Source organism: Hevea brasiliensis, chromosome 5 (assembly GCF_030052815.1).
Source record: "Hevea brasiliensis isolate MT/VB/25A 57/8 chromosome 5, ASM3005281v1, whole genome shotgun sequence".
NCBI lineage: Eukaryota > Viridiplantae > Streptophyta > Magnoliopsida > Malpighiales > Euphorbiaceae > Hevea > Hevea brasiliensis.
This window is the reverse complement of record NC_079497.1, coordinates 114,976,475-114,995,058: the sequence shown is the minus strand read 5'-3', so window position 1 is coordinate 114,995,058 and position 18,584 is coordinate 114,976,475. Positions and strand designations below refer to the sequence as shown.

Here is an 18,584-nt window from a genome sequence, read left to right as displayed (position 1 = left end):
AACAAACTAAGAAACTAAAATCTTACCAAACTGATAAAATAATAAAATTACCCAAATGATAATAAGCTTCCTAAATAATAGAGATCTCGAGTCTATTTTGATATTTTCTATATAGAATTATTATTAATTTTTTTCTATCTAGCATTTACTTTCCAAGGGTATATTTATATGCGAAGAATCATGATTCTTGCTAGGCTTTGTTATTAACTGGTATACTATCATCCTTAATAAATCTCCACTTTCACACTAATTACATACACTTTATCTTTCCTTCTTTGAGTTTGTTGAAATGGGCACACCTATTCAGCAAGATTTGGCAGAGAGTCGTGTCAGCTTCCTAAAGAATAAAAGAAGGCATGCATGTTCTTGAATTGAATGGCTGAGAGGTTCCACGATCGAGTGAAGAAGGGGAAGTATGAGTATCTGCTATACAGTCGCGGTAGATGTGGAAAACTGGCCCAAATGCTCAGCTACTTTTGCCCCTCCCATTGCTCAGCTGCTTTTTCCGTCTCTTTTTTTTAAAAATTCTAGTACCCAATTAAACTTCAGTCTCCACCTACCAATGTTGGGAAGCACCTTTTTACCTTCTAAACCCTCACTGCATCCTTTCCCTTCGACCCATCACCCTCCACTACTTCAACATTTTTGGCTTCCCACTTTCTGAGTCACTGCTGCAGTACCTACCATTTGCATCCATAATCATGGGAATCCTCATCATAAACTCTCTATCAACTCCTCCACATCCACCGTACTGCCTCCCAAACTGAGATCAACTCTGCATAGCGAACTTTAGCAAAAACTTTATCATCCTAATGGGGTGCGTTTCATAGAAATCCACAATGCATATGCTAAGTTAACAGATCCTGTTGCTAGAGCTAACTATGATTTGTCTATCTTGCCACATCTGCTCATTACCACAGCAGTTATTCTGCAACCAACAACATCCCAGGATTCCCGCCGACTAGGAGGCGGGAAACTGATCTGTGCTACCGCCTTTTTTTTCCCCTTAAGGCACCACTCCCAATGTCAATACTGGGATTCTCTTTCTAGCACATATACCTCAATTTTTCCAAGATGAAGCTTTCGCGTTTTCCCCGCACAAAATTACACATCACATTGGCGTATATATCAATATCAGGCTTTTCTCTTGTCAAGTTATTGCAATTTGCATGTTTAGCTATGAAGGGGGAAAAGGACTATAGTACACAGTCATTCGAAAGCTCAATTTAACTGGGCATGCAATTGAAATAACACTGTTTTATGACTAACAAACATGAAATGAAGAAACATAAAGTGTTTGACTAATTCATACAAATCATAACAGCAATCCCCTGAAAACCTCCTACATTCCTATACAAACCAAAAGTCTATCTTACATATTTGCATAAAGATAGAAACAGAAGGCAAGATCATTTACAACTCCTTAGCACAGAGTTTATGACATGTATGAGAAGACGTATACTGGCAGATTCTGAAGCAGATGTAGTCGGTAGATTCCTCTGATGCATCAGTATCTGATAGACCTGATCAAATATTGGTCTCACATGCAGTGCAATCAATGGATCTGCAGGGTTTATAGCAACAGCCACGTCTGTCATCCATGCCAGCTTTCTAGAAGTTTCCTTACTGATATCGCAGGCCAACTGCTGTAGAAGGGCCAGCAGAACTCCTTGGCTCAAGGGTAGTGGTACCATGGACAATATCTCCTGTAGATCAACCTGGTGAAACAAGAGAGCAAATATGAACTGTGAATTGTTCAACTTTGGATGATGTGGTGTTGTTAACTTGTCATTGTGCAGTTTAAGTTCCCAAAATTGCAAAGGAACAACAATTTGATTTGATATCCAATCACAAACAACTTAAATTATTAGACAAATCCCATTATTTAAGTCCTCTACTGGTAGCTGGCCTGGTCTTATGACAGATTTTCAATGATAACCAGCCAAGATATTTGATAGACAAAGAAGGCATCCAGAAACTTGCAACTGCATACAAGAAAAGTTGATCTGAGAGACTTGGTAAAATCTCAAAGATGCATAACCATGTGTTAATCTGCCATTGCCACTGCTTGGTTGATCTCAATTCTCAAGTTGTATTGACCTATTTATCTAGCGATCTGGTTCAACTGATAGACTACCATGATAGCTGTGGTTGTGAACAGCATAGATGATGTGGCAACAAAATATCCAAAAGGATATATACAGCATGAAAACACATATCTTTATCTCAAATTAGATATATGTAGCTTAGTTTGTTCATTATCTCAAACTGTCACTGATCTGAAGACATTATGCATGCATCTTAGTACTTCACTATATGTGGCTTTTATTTCCCTGAGAAGAAGCGCTTCTGTGAGGCCTGACATGTGAGAATTCAAATTCTCTAGACTTCAGTTTAGAGCATAACTACTTAGTGTATTTGTCCACAAGTTCTGGCAAATAATACCTGAGAACATAACCAGGAAACTATAGTGACATCACTTCGATGCAATGCTGCTGTGAATGCTTCCTCAAATTTGCACTCAGCTATCAATCTGGATAATTCTTTTGTTGGATCCAAATGAGCCTCAGCCTGTTCATATAACCAGTCTAAAAGTCAAGAGGGACAACAAAAATTCCTTTTCAAATTGAAAGCACAGTAGATTACTGCTTTGTGCAAGTAGAGCTACTTATGACTTCCTTGGAACTCAATTATATACAAAAGGCATACCATCTCATGTAGACCAGCCAATGGTCCATTACTCAAAGAAGGATTTCCCACTTTGGAATTCGCACCTGCAGCTGCAATAGCTAAAAGATTGCGTTGGCCCTCGGCTAATCGTCCACTCAGGGTCTGAGTGATTGATGATGCTGAACTGATAGCATCCTGCAGTTGTCAAAGCATCCCAAGTTACATTCAATTTCAATATCAAATAGTTGTAAACACAAGATGTGAAAACAAGCACAAACCTGCAGATTCATGAAAGGTAAACGATATAACATCATGTTCCACCTATACTACAGGATATAGTCCTTTGTGAAAAACAATTTGCTATAGGTTTTCTTTCATATCATAATTGCATTGATAATACTACGGGGCCTATTCAATTGGCCATTTTAACAAATTATAACTATACAGCCTGGTGCAGCGATAAGTTTATAAAGACAATTCTAAGTAGAGTGAAACAGATCAGTAATGGCAGAGCAATGTGGATTAAAGGCTCTTTCAATTCCTAACTTACCCATCTCACATCGTCCCCCTGCTTTCATGTTGTAAAGCAAAGAATTATCTTGTATAATCAATTTTTTAAAACCCACCAGGTTGAGTTATTCTAGAGTTTCACATATAAATCACTAACAGTATTCTACAGATTTACGAAAATATGAAAGATACTTGTGTCTAAAACTGTATGCCACTTTCATGTAGAGTATGTAAATACAGAGGAGTCTAATTTTACAAGGTCAAACAGAAATAACATAAAGCAACATTTATGGTTAAATTGGCCCAAACACACACAAAACAAAGCAAGAGAAGAAAAAAAATGCAGAGTTTTTTAAGTCTAAGTGACACTATCAATACAAAATTATGCTTATAAAAAAAAAAGGCACAAAACTATGCTTTATAGCAAAAAATGAAAAGAAGCACATAATTATAGCAATAGATAACCAGTGAGAAATATGGCAATATTCAAACAACTCCTTGCAACAAGCATCATAATTATATTTACCCTAAGAGCAATGGCCAAGTGAGAATGCGCGGAGTCAAACTGTTGCTGAATGGCATGTAGATGATCAATGAACCCTTTCTGAAATGTGGAATCAATTTGATCAAACATAGATTTGCATGACATCTCAAATGCAGGAATAATTGCAGCTTCCAAACTAGATCTTAGTGCATCCTGCAAGTACAAATTATATCATTTTTCATCAGCATCAAAGAAGAATTCTCGCCTTTTGCTTCTTGAAGGAAAGGAAGAAGTTCCATGGATGCACATTAAGAAGGACATTGCCATTCATTCCAGCCAGGTACAGCCCAAAACATCCCTTAGTGTATTCAACTTGTAAAAATTATGATAACAAATTAATAAAACCTAATGCAAAATGATCCATAATCTTTAAAAAAAAAATCGAAAGGTCTGAACTCTGAAGCAAAGCTTAACTCAATATTCAACTAATAAATATAAAGGTTCATGACCAACAAAGAAAATGTTTAAAATAACTGCTTCATAGTTAACTTCAAACGACCTGAAGTGCTTGCTTGCCAGAAGTTTGAAATTGTGATTGGATTTGCCTGGCTACTGTGCCTTCAAGTTTTGAACTAACTGATTTCTCTAGTTGATTCACAGCCTTCTCCCCCACCCCTTTCTGCAAAATACACAAGCAAGCCTTGTTTATGGGAAAAACAAGAATATGAACAAACAATTAAGTTATATTTTAATGGAATGTGGGAATTGGATAGTTATGTTCCAGAATATAGATAAAGTAAACAATAGAATAATACTCGAGTCAAGAAGACACCTAAAAGATGGAGTAATTTGATTAAAAAGGTTATAATAACAAAATTGAGTCTTTTGATTCAAAAGAATAATCAGACAAGACCAGAAATGTTTGATAACTGAAAAGCTTTAAAATTTAACCTGGAATGACTCTGTAATCGCTGATGATATACTTTTCTCCAGAATAGGAGTAATTGCACGAGCTACAGCAGGTCCAACTGCACTTATCTCCTTCTTTAAAGTTTTCTCTAAAGTGCCAGGTAAATCCTTGTTTACACAATTTGTGATCAAATTTGTTAACTGCTGCATACGATCTCGCTCTAACTTCTCATGCTTTGTGTTTTCTTCTTGGAAACGAGCCCATAGAGCATCAGTATTAGCCTTAACAACTTTCTCAATACTTCGGCCCAAGGATGCCTCTAGCCTTTTACCTTCTTTGGAAACTGGGACAGAAATCATCGTAGTCATCTGCTTCTGCATTTCTTTCTGCATGCTTAGTAACTTCGGAAAATGAAACAAAACCATTAGTTGTCATCTTTGGGTTAAGACATTCATGTCTACTGAAGAATAACATAAGCTTAAAATTTTATATACAAAATAGATAAGGAGAAAGCTTTAATCATGACATATTCCAGCTAAATTAGAGAGGATTAGGGTCAAATTTGGGAGTGATAATTGGGTTGGTAGACTAAATTCCAATCCTTATGTCTATTGTGCAATTCCAGAACTGATTAAGAATTTTACCTCAAACATAGAATTAACATAGCCAAAAAAATGAAAATGCATAATATCTCCAATGGTACTTCAAAATGAACCCACCAATACGACCATCAATATTTGTCGCCAGCAGGTTGTGAGATAAAATGGTCGACAATTTTCAGCTCAAAATCTCAAAAATACTTGGACAAACAATGATCTTCTCAAGTGCAGGACTTACTGATGTTGGACAATACACCATATCAAACAAATTAGATCATGGCAACAAATTAGTGTTGGACAATATTTGCATAGAACTCATCAAAATGTATCCACCCAATCGCAAAACACACATACACAAAAATTCAATTTTTAAACTTCAATCACCTGATCAAGCATATCCTGCATGGCAGATAACTGAGATAAAGCAGCATCATTAGATTGGGCACCAGAACTACAACCTGGTTCATTGGATGAATCTGTGGAATTGAAAGGACTAGGGGAAGGAGAAGATGGACCAGACAATTGAGAGTTTTTCCCCTTCTGTTTTTTCCCTTTTGTAGAGGGGGCTGGGGACTGTGAGACTACCACAGGAGTTTCTGATTCGTCAACCTTTGCAGGTACATCTTTTCTTATTTCTTGTTCTTCGTCTTCACCACTATTAGGAGGTCTATCTGGTACTTCTGTGACACCATTTTCACCAGCCTGCCGAATTCCCCCAACATTATAAGCTTCCACACAACAATCTCTGGCCATCTGAATACTAAGATCTGAGGCCTGAGAGTAGAATGATTTTTCCTTTTTCTCTGGGACAGTAGCATGGGATTCTCTAGGCAAGTCAAAGTCATTACTTTGATTGGTTCCTGTCTCTCCAACAACTTTAACCTCTACCTCCATGCTTTCCATATCATTGTTGGCGACCACATCCTGGACCTTTGACTCTCCCACATTCATGCACTGACTAATTTGAGAATTCTCAGAGGATGAGGCAGCTCTGGATAGTATTTCTGATGGGGTTATAAGATGGGTTGGGTGTTTAAACATTACAGGAGATTCAGGAACCACTGAGATGTCAGTTTGTGCAATGTTTTTCTCACCCTTCCTCAAATTGTCACCTGAAGGGATATCATACATGTTTTCCTTTGCAGTATCCATTCTGTGCTCGACCAAATAATCAAGGCCAGGCTGGTCAACATGATCACTAGGTTGCATACTAGGCTCAATGCTATTTGATGGACCTTGGAAACCTGACAATTTTCGAGATAACTGTGGACTCAATGGAAGTGAAGGAGACACAGTGTTGAGATTTCCAATACTATTTTGAGATGGCAAAGCACTAGCCTTGGTTTCTACAACTGAAGTAGCACTATCTGGTAAGGTGTTAACCTCAGCAGAAGTCAAGCTTTCTGGATGGCTTGCTGCGGGAGCGTTTTCAGAACTGCTTGAAACCATAGGTTGTATGGGAGTCCCTTTTCCTATGGGAACGTCAACTGTTTTACTTCCATGAGATGATTCCGTGATAGTGGAACCATCAGAACTAGCAGCATCAAAAACATGAGAAACATTGGATTCTGTTTTCTCCAACTCCACGTTCTCCAGTGGCGGTGGTAGGCACTGTGACAAATCCAATGCATATTGCTGAATAGCCTGTGTTTGGACACAGTAAACCTGAACAACATGCTCTCCATTAGGTAAACTATCACTAGTTCCGGTTAGACTCAAAATAGGCATTGTCACCGTAAACTCAGCTATATAATCCATACGGGTCGCAGCTGGATAAGGTCCATATTCTATGTGTATTGCATAAATAGCATTCTTCTTGGCATTCGCCAACAGAAATAAGCCAGCACGGGGCAGTGCTACAACTTGATTAAAGAATGCATCCTCAACACTAGATTCAGCAGAACTCTTTAAGGTCAAAGTCTGACTACATTGCCATGATTCAGCATCACTGGGCAACAGCCAGCCCTCCTCCATTGCAGAGGCCCAAACCTTCACTTCCTGATTTAATCGACCCTATACATAGAATTTAAATAAAGTTTAATCTGAAGTACATGAAGAAATCTATACAATGAAAGGATTGATATATGTGATAATGCATAAAGTAAACTACTATTGCCATGGGGCCATGTTACTAGACCACTAGCATGATTGGAAGTAAAAAAACCATTTGAGTTGCATATCTTCTATGGACCTCAAATAAGCATGCAGCACCTTTCACAGAAAGGGAAAGAATAAGGCCTACCCCAGTGATGAGAACAATATGATCAGGGCGATGAGGAGAAGTCAAGAATGTCACAGAATTTACAGGGTTACCATCATGTGGTCTCAACATTGCAAGTGGCACTGCTTTACGATCTTCCCAAATCTTGACCTGCAGCAGATATTGATTGTTCATCCGGTAACAAGTAACCGAAAAAAAAAAATAAAGGAAGAAAATAAAGAGAGAAACTACTTAATTGGTCACATATTGACCTTTAGCAAGGCTGGTAAAAATCATGTAATGACTTATGCCAGACAGCAACTATGTAATTGTGATTACTCATAGCACTATCCCTGCCGCTGATCTTTCTTTTTTATTATTTGTTGGGGGGGGGGGGGGGGGTGGTGGGGGGGTGTTAGAGGGGTAACAGCAGTGCTAAATATAGTGACAGGACATCCTACAAGACTAGTGCAAAGCAATCAAGATGATAAAGATAAAAACAAACCGTGCCATCTGATGAAGCTGAAGCTAAACGGGTGGTCATCCATTGACACATTGACAACTCAGTAACTTCACCCTCATGCTTACCAGCAAGCTGGACCCCATCAATCAACTTATCAATGGAACAATTGAGAGGTTTCTCTGCTGAAAAACCTTCACCTTTTCCAACTTTAATGGTATCAATTTTTAGGATTCGATTTCCAATTGCAACCATCAAAATTTCCTGTAATGTATTTAGTCCATATAAAGATTATGTAAAACTAACAGCCATAAGCTCAAACCAAGCAAGAAGTGGAGGAAAAGAAAAATATAACATAATCAAGAGATGGTGTTGGGAACTTAGGATAGATTATTGATAACATGAGTAACACAATCCATTATTACTTGTTTGTGAGGATGCCAACAAACTCGTGGATGGACTGATTCTCCCTCTGTTATTATCTGAAGAGCAAGTACAATCCTTTCAAATATTTGAGGCTTCTCTTCCTCATCTGGCCCTTCATTGATCTTTCGTATGAAGACCCGTCCATCAATGCATGTGCTGCAGGAGCAAAAGTTAGCATATTCCACTTATTTATGTTTTTGTCTGCTTAACAATGCAAAAATTTACCTGGCCAGAAGGTGAACATCCTCAGCAAAGAACACCATATCTGTTACTTTCTACATAAAAAGGAAAAAGAAAAACAAAAAAGTGCATGTGAATGATTTAGAGAGAGAGAGAGAGAGAGAGAGAGAGAACTGAAAATTTAAATTTTGCATGCCGCATCTGCAAATTATAATATTACTAAAGACAAGGATGCCTAAACACGCTTTAAGGGAAGGATGGTTACAGGAATATAATGCAATAATTTAGCATGAGAATACAAATATTAGCCAGTTGAGATCACAAGTTAAGAGAAGAAATTTAATCAACCAAAACAGAGAAATCAATGAGGATTACTCTACCGGTCCATCCAACAACTTTGGATACAACCCATATGTTGAACTGTATGATACTAAGTTAAAATTCTGCCCAGTGTAGTAGGAACTTAATCACTCTATAGTTCAGGTACCTGATTGACTAGAATTTCATGCAAAAGAGAATCCAAAGGCAGCAAAGAACGGTAAAGAAAAATATAAATGGTAAAGCTCTGTAGACTAAGAGGCCAATTGGGATTGTGGTTGTGAGGGCAAAAAAGTGTTTTTGAAACCACACCATTTTATATATTGTTGAAAAAAGCAATTTGAAAGAAGTTACTTAGTTGTTTTTGAGTTCTTATAACTAAAACATTCATATTTAACTTTAAACTAATTTTTAATACCTTCTAATTAACATATTTAAGGAGTTAATTTTCTCAACAACAACTCCAACATCAATGTTAAATAGACCGTAAGTCTCTAGAATATCGTGTCAAAAGAAAAGCAATATTAAAAGAATTGTGGCAAGAAAATATCTGATAGATATGAAGAACAGATTAATGCTGCAATCCAGAATCAGTATCTTCAAAGTTCAAATGCCCCTATATATAATATTACCACTCGCATGACATGGAATAAGGGGAAAAAAGATCCCTTTTTTTTTCCTAGAACCATCTCCTACTAATAAATAGAATGAAGAAGCAGTTAGAATATAAGTGTGGCCAAACTAGAATTTCATCATATGTGATGGGAAATAACTCTCTTTTCAAAGCACATTAAGCAATCACAAATTATTGACAATGGATAGGAACTAGGTTGAATCTGGAACAGAAAGGCAGCAAAAGACAGTGAAGAGTAATATGATTACAGAGATTAACAGAGCCCATATAACATGTGGAACATGTGAATGGACGTGGCAACCTCACAAAGTTCATTAAGCTTAGAACAAAGTGAAGTTACATGCTAAGGAGACAGCCATATATGATTTAAAATGATTTAGATAAGATAACAGAGCCAATCTTTCCGTATGGTAGGTTGCATGTTTATATTAGAACTGTGAATTATTATTTTGAATCAATGGCAAGGTTAAAACTTTTGCAGCTATTACAAATAGCCAATCCAATTTTTGCAGCTTCATGAGATGAGTTGATAATAAATATCCTTTAAAGTCTTTTTCTTGCTTGTTCAAAATTTGATTTGGCATTAGTTAAAAGCGCACACTTTCACGGGAATGAACTAACAATAGCTTTATGCATGAAAAATGTTTAAGTATGTTAGATAAGAAAAAAAAAAGATACTAAAAGCTATGAAAGAAAAAATTATCTAACCTGGTTATGGCCACGAAGCAAGGATCTCAAGGCAGTGTTAATATTGAGGATGCGAATTGCTCCAGGCTTAAGTCCATAGCAAATGTAATTTCTATTGACAGCAATCTGACGGCCAAGTATAAGACCAGGGTCGGAGACGTACTTGGTGATGGGAGTAACTTCGAGTTGTGGCTGCACCTCGCCTTGCAATCTGACGTCAATATCATACACAACATGGTTGCCAATCAAATGGCGGCCTTTGGGGAGCTTGCTGCTGAGCATCCTCACTGGCGTTGGGCTCGGCTGCTGCAGCTGATGAGTTGGGGATGCCAAACTGACAGGCGGAGCAGAAGGGATGGGAGCACTGAAGTTCGATACAGCCGATGAAGAAGAGGGGGAAGAGAAGGGCATGGTCAGATTGGTGGAAAGAGGAGGTTGTTGCTGCTGCAGGTTCTGATTGGTGAGGATGTCCATCAATACACCACTGGGATTTGGGTTATTAGGCGAGAATGGAGGGGGAGAAGGAGCAGTAGAAGGTGCAGCAACGGCAAGAGCAGCAGGAGGAGGAAAAGAAGAAATGGGTTGAGGTCTATTCTGCTGTTGCATATTAGCGAGGAACTGATTGTGATGCTGTTGAAGTTGTGGAAGAGGTGGAGGTGGATAAGGAGAGAGATAGTGAGGGTGATAAGGATGGTAAGGCCCAGTGGGAGGAGGATAAGAGGAAGATGGGGTTAAATAGGGAGGAGAAGATGGAGGAAGAGAGGAAGGGAGAGGGAAGGAAGGAGAAGTTGTGAGATTGCCAATAGCTGGGTTAGAGTTGCTGGGACTCAAAGGGGCCTGAGGCTGCTGCTGTTGTGGTGGGTTTGATGGTTGCATCATATTCATAGGGCTTGAAGATGGCTTGAACAGCTTATTCACATCAAAGACACCACCTCCTTGATTTGGAGGATTACCAGGTGAAGCCATTAATCAATAACAGCAACAAAAAGTGATCTACGAATTCAGATTAATTAGATTGACTATGAGCGTAAAAGGAGATTTGAAGCTTACGCATAAGAATTCATGGATCCGCTGATTTTGATTCGTTTCAGATCAGAAAATAGAGATTCGATTTGATTATTGGATTCGTCCTTGAAATGAATAGCAACTGTATCCGTCTCTGCGAAAGACGAGTGAAAAAATTGAACCAAGGAGTTGAGAGGTAGAAAATTTATTTGAAAAAAAGAAATATGTATGAATGTAGAAAATGGGTTCCTCAGATGGACAAACTGACGGCGAAGGACAACACAAAGACGAAGCTAACGGAGAGTAGAAAGTGGAAGAAGAAGAAGAAAACTTTTATTAAAGATTTTATTAATTATTATATAATAATATATCTAATACATTACTATTTGCTTTTCTCGTCGTCTTCTTTGTTTGGGTCACTTCCAGAGGCAGACATGCATCGCTACTCCCAGCTGTAGCTGCTACACGTACCCCAAGTTTGCATCTTTGACATTTGTGGGTAACGGCATAATCAGCTTTTCAATGTCGATTCATTCTCTTTGGTAGCAGCAAAGGAAATCAATCCAACGCTACAGGAGTTTGGAGGAAGCATTTCAATAGCAGAAGACAAGACAGCCACATTTCAGCTCTAATTGATTTCCTACAAAACCAAATTGGCATTGATCCTACCATTACTGTTTAGTGACAATTATTCATTCTTTAACCCGTAACTGGAACACAATCAGACACTACTCACTCATCATCCTTTATATTCAATTTCAATGCAAGTTGCTCTCTCAATCAAATCACTGTATTATACAATTGTTTAGGTGGCAATGAGAGTGAAATATCATTAAACACTGAAAGATGTCATCAATTATAAAATTCAATTAAAGATGGTGCAAGGGGTGCCTCGGGGATTTGATCCAAAATTCACTTACATCCCCACCAAATAAAACTACCTAGTTTAGCTCCTCAACAAATCTGCTGTTCAGATATCAAACATTAATACAAAACAAGTACAAAGATTAAAATAGAATTTTCTGCATTTCACATTTCAGAGTTTCCTTCAACATCGCAAAAGAAGAAAGAAACTAATACAATCCAACAAAATAAAAGGACAGGAAGGAAACTAAAGCATTTGATGAATCTACGACCAATAGACGTGACATCAAGGTGGATTATACATGTATCACATGCCCTGAATCCGCAAATATCAAAAATAAGTTACAATATTCAGACCCAAATGACAGAAGAAAAGTAAGCCGGTCGCAAATCAGTGTAGCAGGTGAGTTTGATTTTCAACTGCAGCAGCCTCCAGCTTGAGAAGAAGAGCCATCTCTGCCTCCAGAGGGCCCGGGAACCCCACCATATCCAACTTTTATTCCATAAGACTGCAAAGAACCAGAACAGCGTATCAGCAATACAATCAACAACCCTCGTCCAGCGATATTACGACAGGTGTGCATGCATGCCTCTATATACCCACTGGCCATGCTTCATTCTTATAAATAATGAAATTTGGTAAGTAGACCGTGTTACTTGAAAACCCTCCATGTGTAATTTTCATGGCATCAATCAATGTGTCACTTGTATGATTTCACAAACATCAACAAAGAACAACATCATAAGATGAAAACAACAGAGCTCATGAAAACTAGAATAGCAGCAACATCAAGATCAATAAGCAAAGCATATCAATTTGAACACCCTCTAGTACCTAATTTTCATGGAACTAACCATAGTTACTCTGATTTTTTCATGAGAAGAAAATCATAAAGAGCAATATCCAAAGCAACCAATTATCCCAACTTGGGATTATCCCATTTGTAAAAATTGAGCCAACCATAATGGGTAGGCAACCTTCAATTTTCAAAATTCACATAATCAATCCATCAGTCAAATAGACTCAAGATGCTTTACTAAAAAATCAATATGCTAAAAATATTTAGACCATATGTGAGAATGACCATGTAAAAGAAAGAAAATTGACCTCATTAGATACATCAAAAACTCCATCCTGAATCTTCTTATATATTGTTGCAGCTGTTTTAATAAATGCCTGCATGGAGAATCTTGCTATAAGAAAATCTAATTTTAAGAGATGACAAAAAGGAGAAAATTATGTTCCAAAGCATTCTCCAACATATAGGTAATATGCTCCTTCACCTCCTCAACATTCTGGGCAGTTTTTGCTGAGGCCTCCATGAAGATTAAACCGTGCTCCTTAGCAAATTGTTCCCCTTCTTCTGTGCTCACAGCCCTTCTATGAGCAAGATCACACTTATTACCAATAAGCATAATTGTCATGTTTGCATTTGCATGCTGCCTGGCATCCTCCAGCCAGCTAGCCAAGTGATTAAATGTTTCCCTCCTGTAAAATAAAACAAATAGACATCAATACAACGTATACCACAATATGGACTATACATACGCTTGCCCATAATTATGGTAGGCAACTGCCCAAACCTGTATCTTGACATTAGAATTTAGAACTAGGTCCCATGATTGGATACCTTAGGCAACAACAGTATAAAGGAAGCATGTAAAGAAGCAATGCAAATTCCCGATTTTAGTTAGTTTATCAGAGTGCCACAAGCAATAAAAAGCCAGGGGGGAAAAAAAGGTGACCCAGTACACAAAGCATCCCACGCCTATGGGCGCCAGGGAGGGTTAACGAATGCAGCCTTACCCTGCATTGCTTTGCAGAGAGGCTGTTTAGGTGACTGAAACCCTTGACCTCCAGTTTACAAATGGTGTAGCACCCTCTAGAGCGCCACAGGCATCACCTAGTATAATTTGCACAAAATAGAAAAGCCCTAATCTATCTAGAAAGTGGAAACCTGCAAACAACAGAGGAAAGTTTATAGCATATAAATACTCCAAGCACCTGGTAATGTCATAGACAAGCAACGCACCAGCAGCCCCTCTGTAATAGGACCTCGTAATAGATCTGAAGGACTCTTGACCCGCCTATCATATCGTGAAGAAAATAAATAAAAGAAAGACTAATTGAATGAAAATAGAGAAGATGAGAATAAGTATAGAAAGAAACCGTGTCCCAAATTTGGAGCTTGATAGGTTTGTTGTCGATAGTGATCATTCGAGCCCCAAATTCCACACCTATGGTGAGGTCATGGACGGGCTGGAACCTCTTGTCCGTGAACTGAAGCAGAAGACAAGATTTACCAACTCCTGAAATTACAAGCAAATCGATCAACCACCAAAAATTAATCCGTAAGCAGAAAGAGAAAGAGATAGTTTACCACCTACCACCTACCAGTATCTCCGATGATGATGTACTTGAAGAGGTATGCGTATGACATGTTTTATGAGACTTGTGATTGCAAAATTTTGCAGAAAGTAAATGTGCAAGGATTTGAAGATCAAAACGGAAAAGTAACGGAAGATGGAAAAACTGTTAGCGGCTTATTATGTTATTGGTGTTTGATCCAGCGAAGCACATAAGACTTCCGCCCTCGCTGTCATTTCCTCATCTCAGCAATTAAATTATTTCTGCTATTCCTCTTCTCCTCTGGCCCACTATTTCTCCACTCTCCACGTTCTATTGGCCCCAAAGGCAAATTTTTTTAGAGTATTTTATAATATAACCTTTAAAATATGATAAAACTTATAATTTATTTTTTTATTTTTCATAAAAAAATTACTTCCTGAAATATTATTCTTTTAATAGGATATTATTTTATTAAAATTTGTTATTAGTCGATGATATATTGAAGTAATCAATAAAATTAAAATGATTAAATTATTATAAATATTAAAAATATAAAAATTAAATTATACAAAAATATGATATAATAAATTATTATATTTTTCAATTTAAATAGTTTTTTTTATGTTTCACAAATATTTTAAATTTAATAAATTAAAATTAATTTTATTTATATCTAGTTAATGAGTATCTTTTCTCTGAGAATCCAACATTTAACCTCCCTTGAGAATTCTCAAGTGAATTTTAATAAGTTGATTATTAATAAATATATATATATATATATATATATATAAAAGAAACTAATTTATTTTTTTTATTAAAAAGTAAATTATGAAAATTATCAATAAGTCAAAGGTTAAAATTAGTCCTTAAAGTGTACTGAAATAATCAATTGAACCGTTAAACAAAATTCGAACTCAATTGAATGCAACGTTTAAGCACCAAAATGTTAACCTCCGTTAACTCTTAATTCGTAACCCCGCAAAACAAAAATTAAATCCCAATTTAAGCCTAAAATCTTTAAATGCCCAAAATGTTCTCCAAAATTCCCCGCTACATTTGCCCTTAATCTTTCTTTTGCAGTCTATATTAACTATGTTTCTTTTGCAATCTGCATTGTCGACTCATCCAATGTAAGTCAACAAAAATTAAAAATCATTCAAAATGGGAAAAGGAAGATTTTTTTTAAGACAAACTTAAACAACTCGATGGTATTTATAATGGATCAGACAATAAGAACAAGGGGTGCTACCCATACAATATAAACAAAACAAAACATATTGCATTCACTTTTATTAGAATTCCCATACTACACAGGCATGAAGTAGCTTGTTCTGAGCATTGGTCCCAACCATAGTGGACATAAATCTCGGTTGCCCATTTGCCCAAATGGACTCACCTGATATGAAGAAAAAAAAATCATCAATTGAATTTTTATAACCCAAATAAATAAAGCATATGCAAAGAGATGAAGAAAATGATTTTCTCTATGCAAGAATTACCAAATGAAACACGCCAATTTCTTGCCGCTATTGATTATAGATGGGTAAGCTAGCAGCTCTAACCAAAACCCTACGTGATTTGATCAAAACTATAACTCCGGGACTCATCTTCAAGTGTAGATGTGCTTGTGCAAGAAAGCGATCCAGAATTATGGGGCTCATCTTCAAAAGCTAATACCAACAAATATTGAAACCAATAAGATTTAGCAAAAACAAAGAAAAGAGGGATTTGAGGAATGAGTAAATCAAGGAAATGAAGAGTTTCTGTTCTTCTCTTTTGATACAATGAAGCTCATTTAATAGTCATTAACGGCCGTTTAAAATTGTTTCTAATTGCATGCTTTTCAATTGTTTAGGGGTTTATACGTTTCATTTAAAAAAATTGAGATCTAATTGAGTTCAAACTTTGTTTGAGGACTCAATTTACTATTTCAATAGTTCAAGGGTTAATTTGGGCCTTTATTCTTCTTAATAACAAACAATGTATAGAAAGGTAAATATCCCATCAAACCCAATACTGGATAAGTATGCCTAAATGTACTCAAATTATACCTGTATTGCAAGAATAAGTGACAAAATCTCCAGTCTACAATTTCCCTGAGAACTTTACAAAATACTCAACATCAGCAGGAGATACCTGTCCTGATGTCTCTTCACTCACATTTTTCTGTTGTGTGTTCTCCAGACATCCCCATATCATTAGTCTACAAAACAAAGGTAATAGGTGAGAAGAGACAATGACCATTGAGAATTAACTTCTACTTCTTCTTCTTCTTCTTCTTCTTCTTCTTCTTCTTCTTCTTCCCTTGAATTAATGTTCATTCTCATCCAGGACTCCAATTAGAATACATTTAACTGCAATTTTCTCCCCATTTTATCCCTAAAAATTAGCATCTAAACAGAGTTATCATGCAAGACCTGAATTGTTATATACGATTGGTACTTCAGACTTATCCATTAGCATAAATATTCTTTTTAATAGACTTTTCAGTTGGCTATGAAATTGCACCATAATATCGAAAACAAAGCAATTGAATTTGAATGAATAAGAACGTACCGCTTTCCACGCAGAACTCAAGTTCATCAGATGAGTTCCCCTGCAAGCTTAGCTGCTCCTAAATTGACCATCAAAGACAGGCCAGAAAACGATAAAACAAGAAGAAGCGTTAACGACTTTCTCACTTCCATGGGCAACATCTGAGCTTCAATGGGAATGGCACTTGAGTTCCTGAATCCCCCACTCAAGGAATCATCCACCAAATTCTGAATCTAAACTGAGATAATAACCTTATATCGCTGCATCATGAGCACAAACAGCAGTGAATGCAGCAGTAATCAATCCTAATGGGGGAAAAATGATATCCCAGGAAGTCTATCCAGAAAGAAGGTGAAAAATAGTTATACCGAACAACTCTAGGCTTCAAAACATGTCGAGAACTGCCCTCTGTAGAAGCCCCGAGGAATACAGATGATTTAGTCAATGGGGGAGACAAAGACACTGTCAGTAGCTCCAGTCAATGCAGACTTGCCATTAACAGTCCGAGTGCCTTCTTTCAGGACAGGTTTTGTACTGATAAAAAGTGCCTCCATTTATTGGCATTACTCTTATTCAGACGCAGCAGACCTATGTGATAAAAGACTTGAAGCAGTGTGGGCATTAGAAGGATTAAAAATGATGATGAGAAGGGAGAATGGATTGCCTGGTCCTAGACCTATATAATGCACGTAATGTAACAATAACGGTATATTGCTATGCAAAATTTTTTGAAAAATTAACAAATTCTATGAAATGAATAGATTTTTGTTTTTATAGATATTTAGAACCGGCACGCATTCCTGTTGTTGGTTACTAATGGTACAGACTTGAGAAAAATCTTTCTTTCTAAAGTGGGAAATAGCAGTTAATTATTGATTGTGTTATTAACAATTGACTGAATCTACCCAGGAACCTGGATCTATACCCCAAAGGAGATTCAAGGGTAACGGGTAGACATCTGTCTTCGTCTCTTCTGCTTTCCTTTCTTATTATTCCAAAGTGTGAACTTCTACTGAATTGCACATTAGAATGCAATTGGAAGCTAGTCATGGATAAAAAGAAATCCTCCGTAGTCTGCAAGCCTGGAGGACCTTGGTTTGTCTTCTTGAAATGGGATATGGGTTTAGTTGATGAACTCCTCCAAGCCTCTTACTGTACAAAAGTTTGTGGTCATCATAATTTTCTTTTCTAATGAAAGTCTATTGAAATTGTTCACACCAACTCTAACACATGAAATTAAGAATAATTCATGTGAAAATGAAAAGGAAACACGTTTTTCACAAGGCCTCAATTATTTCCTACCGTGTGGGACTCAGTATTGCTTCCTGGAAGGCCCAGGAATGACTCCATGACCTATTGGCTTTACCATTTCCGCACCAAATGCTAAACAAGCATTTGAGATATATCAAATGCCATTTCTGTCAGTGTGATTTGGGAAAATCTAATCCATTCCATAATTATCCACAGCTGTATTAATTTAGTTGATGAATTAAGTCATGCAAAAGATATCTGGAGAATGGGGATTTGTTTTTTATTAAATTAATTATGACCAAGAATTTGTCTCAAAAGGAAGTGCTGGGTAACCTTCTTCTATGATACTCAAATTCTCCCAAACCCATGCGCATAGAATTATGAAATATGGGACACACAATTGTCTAGTGTGTGCTTCAAACAAAATTATGGATTTGTGAATGATTTCGAGTTTGATTTTCAATCAAAATAAAACAGAAAAATACCATTTTAGCACAGGAT

General features: G+C 37.0%; 2 protein-coding genes across 5 annotated transcripts; both read right to left on the bottom strand.

Moving 5' to 3' along the window:
- Window positions 1-1,212: 1,212 nt before the first annotated feature.
- LOC110633518 (enhancer of mRNA-decapping protein 4-like) lies at window positions 1,213-11,757 on the bottom strand. Of its 4 annotated transcripts, XM_058147572.1 has the most exons (14): window positions 11,467-11,757; window positions 11,129-11,237; window positions 10,100-11,013; window positions 8,485-8,534; window positions 8,259-8,415; window positions 7,879-8,097; window positions 7,416-7,544; window positions 5,558-7,186; window positions 4,616-4,975; window positions 4,224-4,343; window positions 3,707-3,877; window positions 2,710-2,865; window positions 2,446-2,571; window positions 1,213-1,718 (listed from the first exon to the last, which is right to left on the bottom strand). In XM_058147572.1, exons 2-14 carry the CDS (start codon window positions 11,130-11,132, stop codon window positions 1,410-1,412), a joined length of 4,344 nt encoding a protein of 1,447 aa, XP_058003555.1. In that variant the 5' UTR covers window positions 11,133-11,237; window positions 11,467-11,757; the 3' UTR covers window positions 1,213-1,409. The 4 variants fall into 4 exon arrangements, with proteins under 4 accessions (XP_058003555.1, XP_058003554.1, XP_021637842.2 ...); XM_058147571.1 differs by having other exon boundaries at window positions 10,100-11,237; window positions 11,467-11,756; XM_021782150.2 differs by lacking the exon at window positions 11,467-11,757 and having other exon boundaries at window positions 11,129-11,426.
- A 333-nt stretch (window positions 11,758-12,090) lies between these two features.
- Window positions 12,091-14,604, bottom strand: LOC110633525 (ras-related protein RABB1c). Its single transcript, XM_058147573.1, has 6 exons — window positions 14,343-14,604; window positions 14,118-14,257; window positions 13,953-14,035; window positions 13,232-13,436; window positions 13,056-13,124; window positions 12,091-12,456 (listed from the first exon to the last, which is right to left on the bottom strand). The coding sequence occupies exons 1-6, from the start codon at window positions 14,386-14,388 to the stop codon at window positions 12,364-12,366; spliced, it is 636 nt and encodes a 211-aa protein (XP_058003556.1). The 5' UTR covers window positions 14,389-14,604; the 3' UTR covers window positions 12,091-12,363.
- Window positions 14,605-18,584: the final 3,980 nt, after the last annotated feature.

Bases quoted from the DNA above. Each gene is read 5' to 3' on its own strand.
- LOC110633518 (XM_058147571.1), bottom strand. From the start codon at position 11,044: ATGGCTTCACCTGGTAATCCTCCAAATCAAGGAGGTGGTGTCTTTGAT. The intron at 4,976-5,557 runs GTGATTGAAGTT...CATTTTCCGAAG, and splicing joins TGCAGGATATGCTTGATCAG to TTACTAAGCATGCAGAAAGA. The intron at 4,344-4,615 runs GTTAAATTTTAA...TGTATTTTGCAG, and splicing joins CGATTACAGAGTCATTCCAG to AAAGGGGTGGGGGAGAAGGC.
- LOC110633525 (XM_058147573.1), bottom strand. From the start codon at position 14,388: ATGTCATACGCATACCTCTTCAAGTACATCATCATCGGAGATACTG. The intron at 14,258-14,342 runs GTAGGTGGTAGG...TTGTAATTTCAG, and splicing joins CATCATCATCGGAGATACTG to GAGTTGGTAAATCTTGTCTT. The intron at 13,125-13,231 runs GTGAAGGAGCAT...TTCTCCATGCAG, and splicing joins CTGCCCAGAATGTTGAGGAG to GCATTTATTAAAACAGCTGC.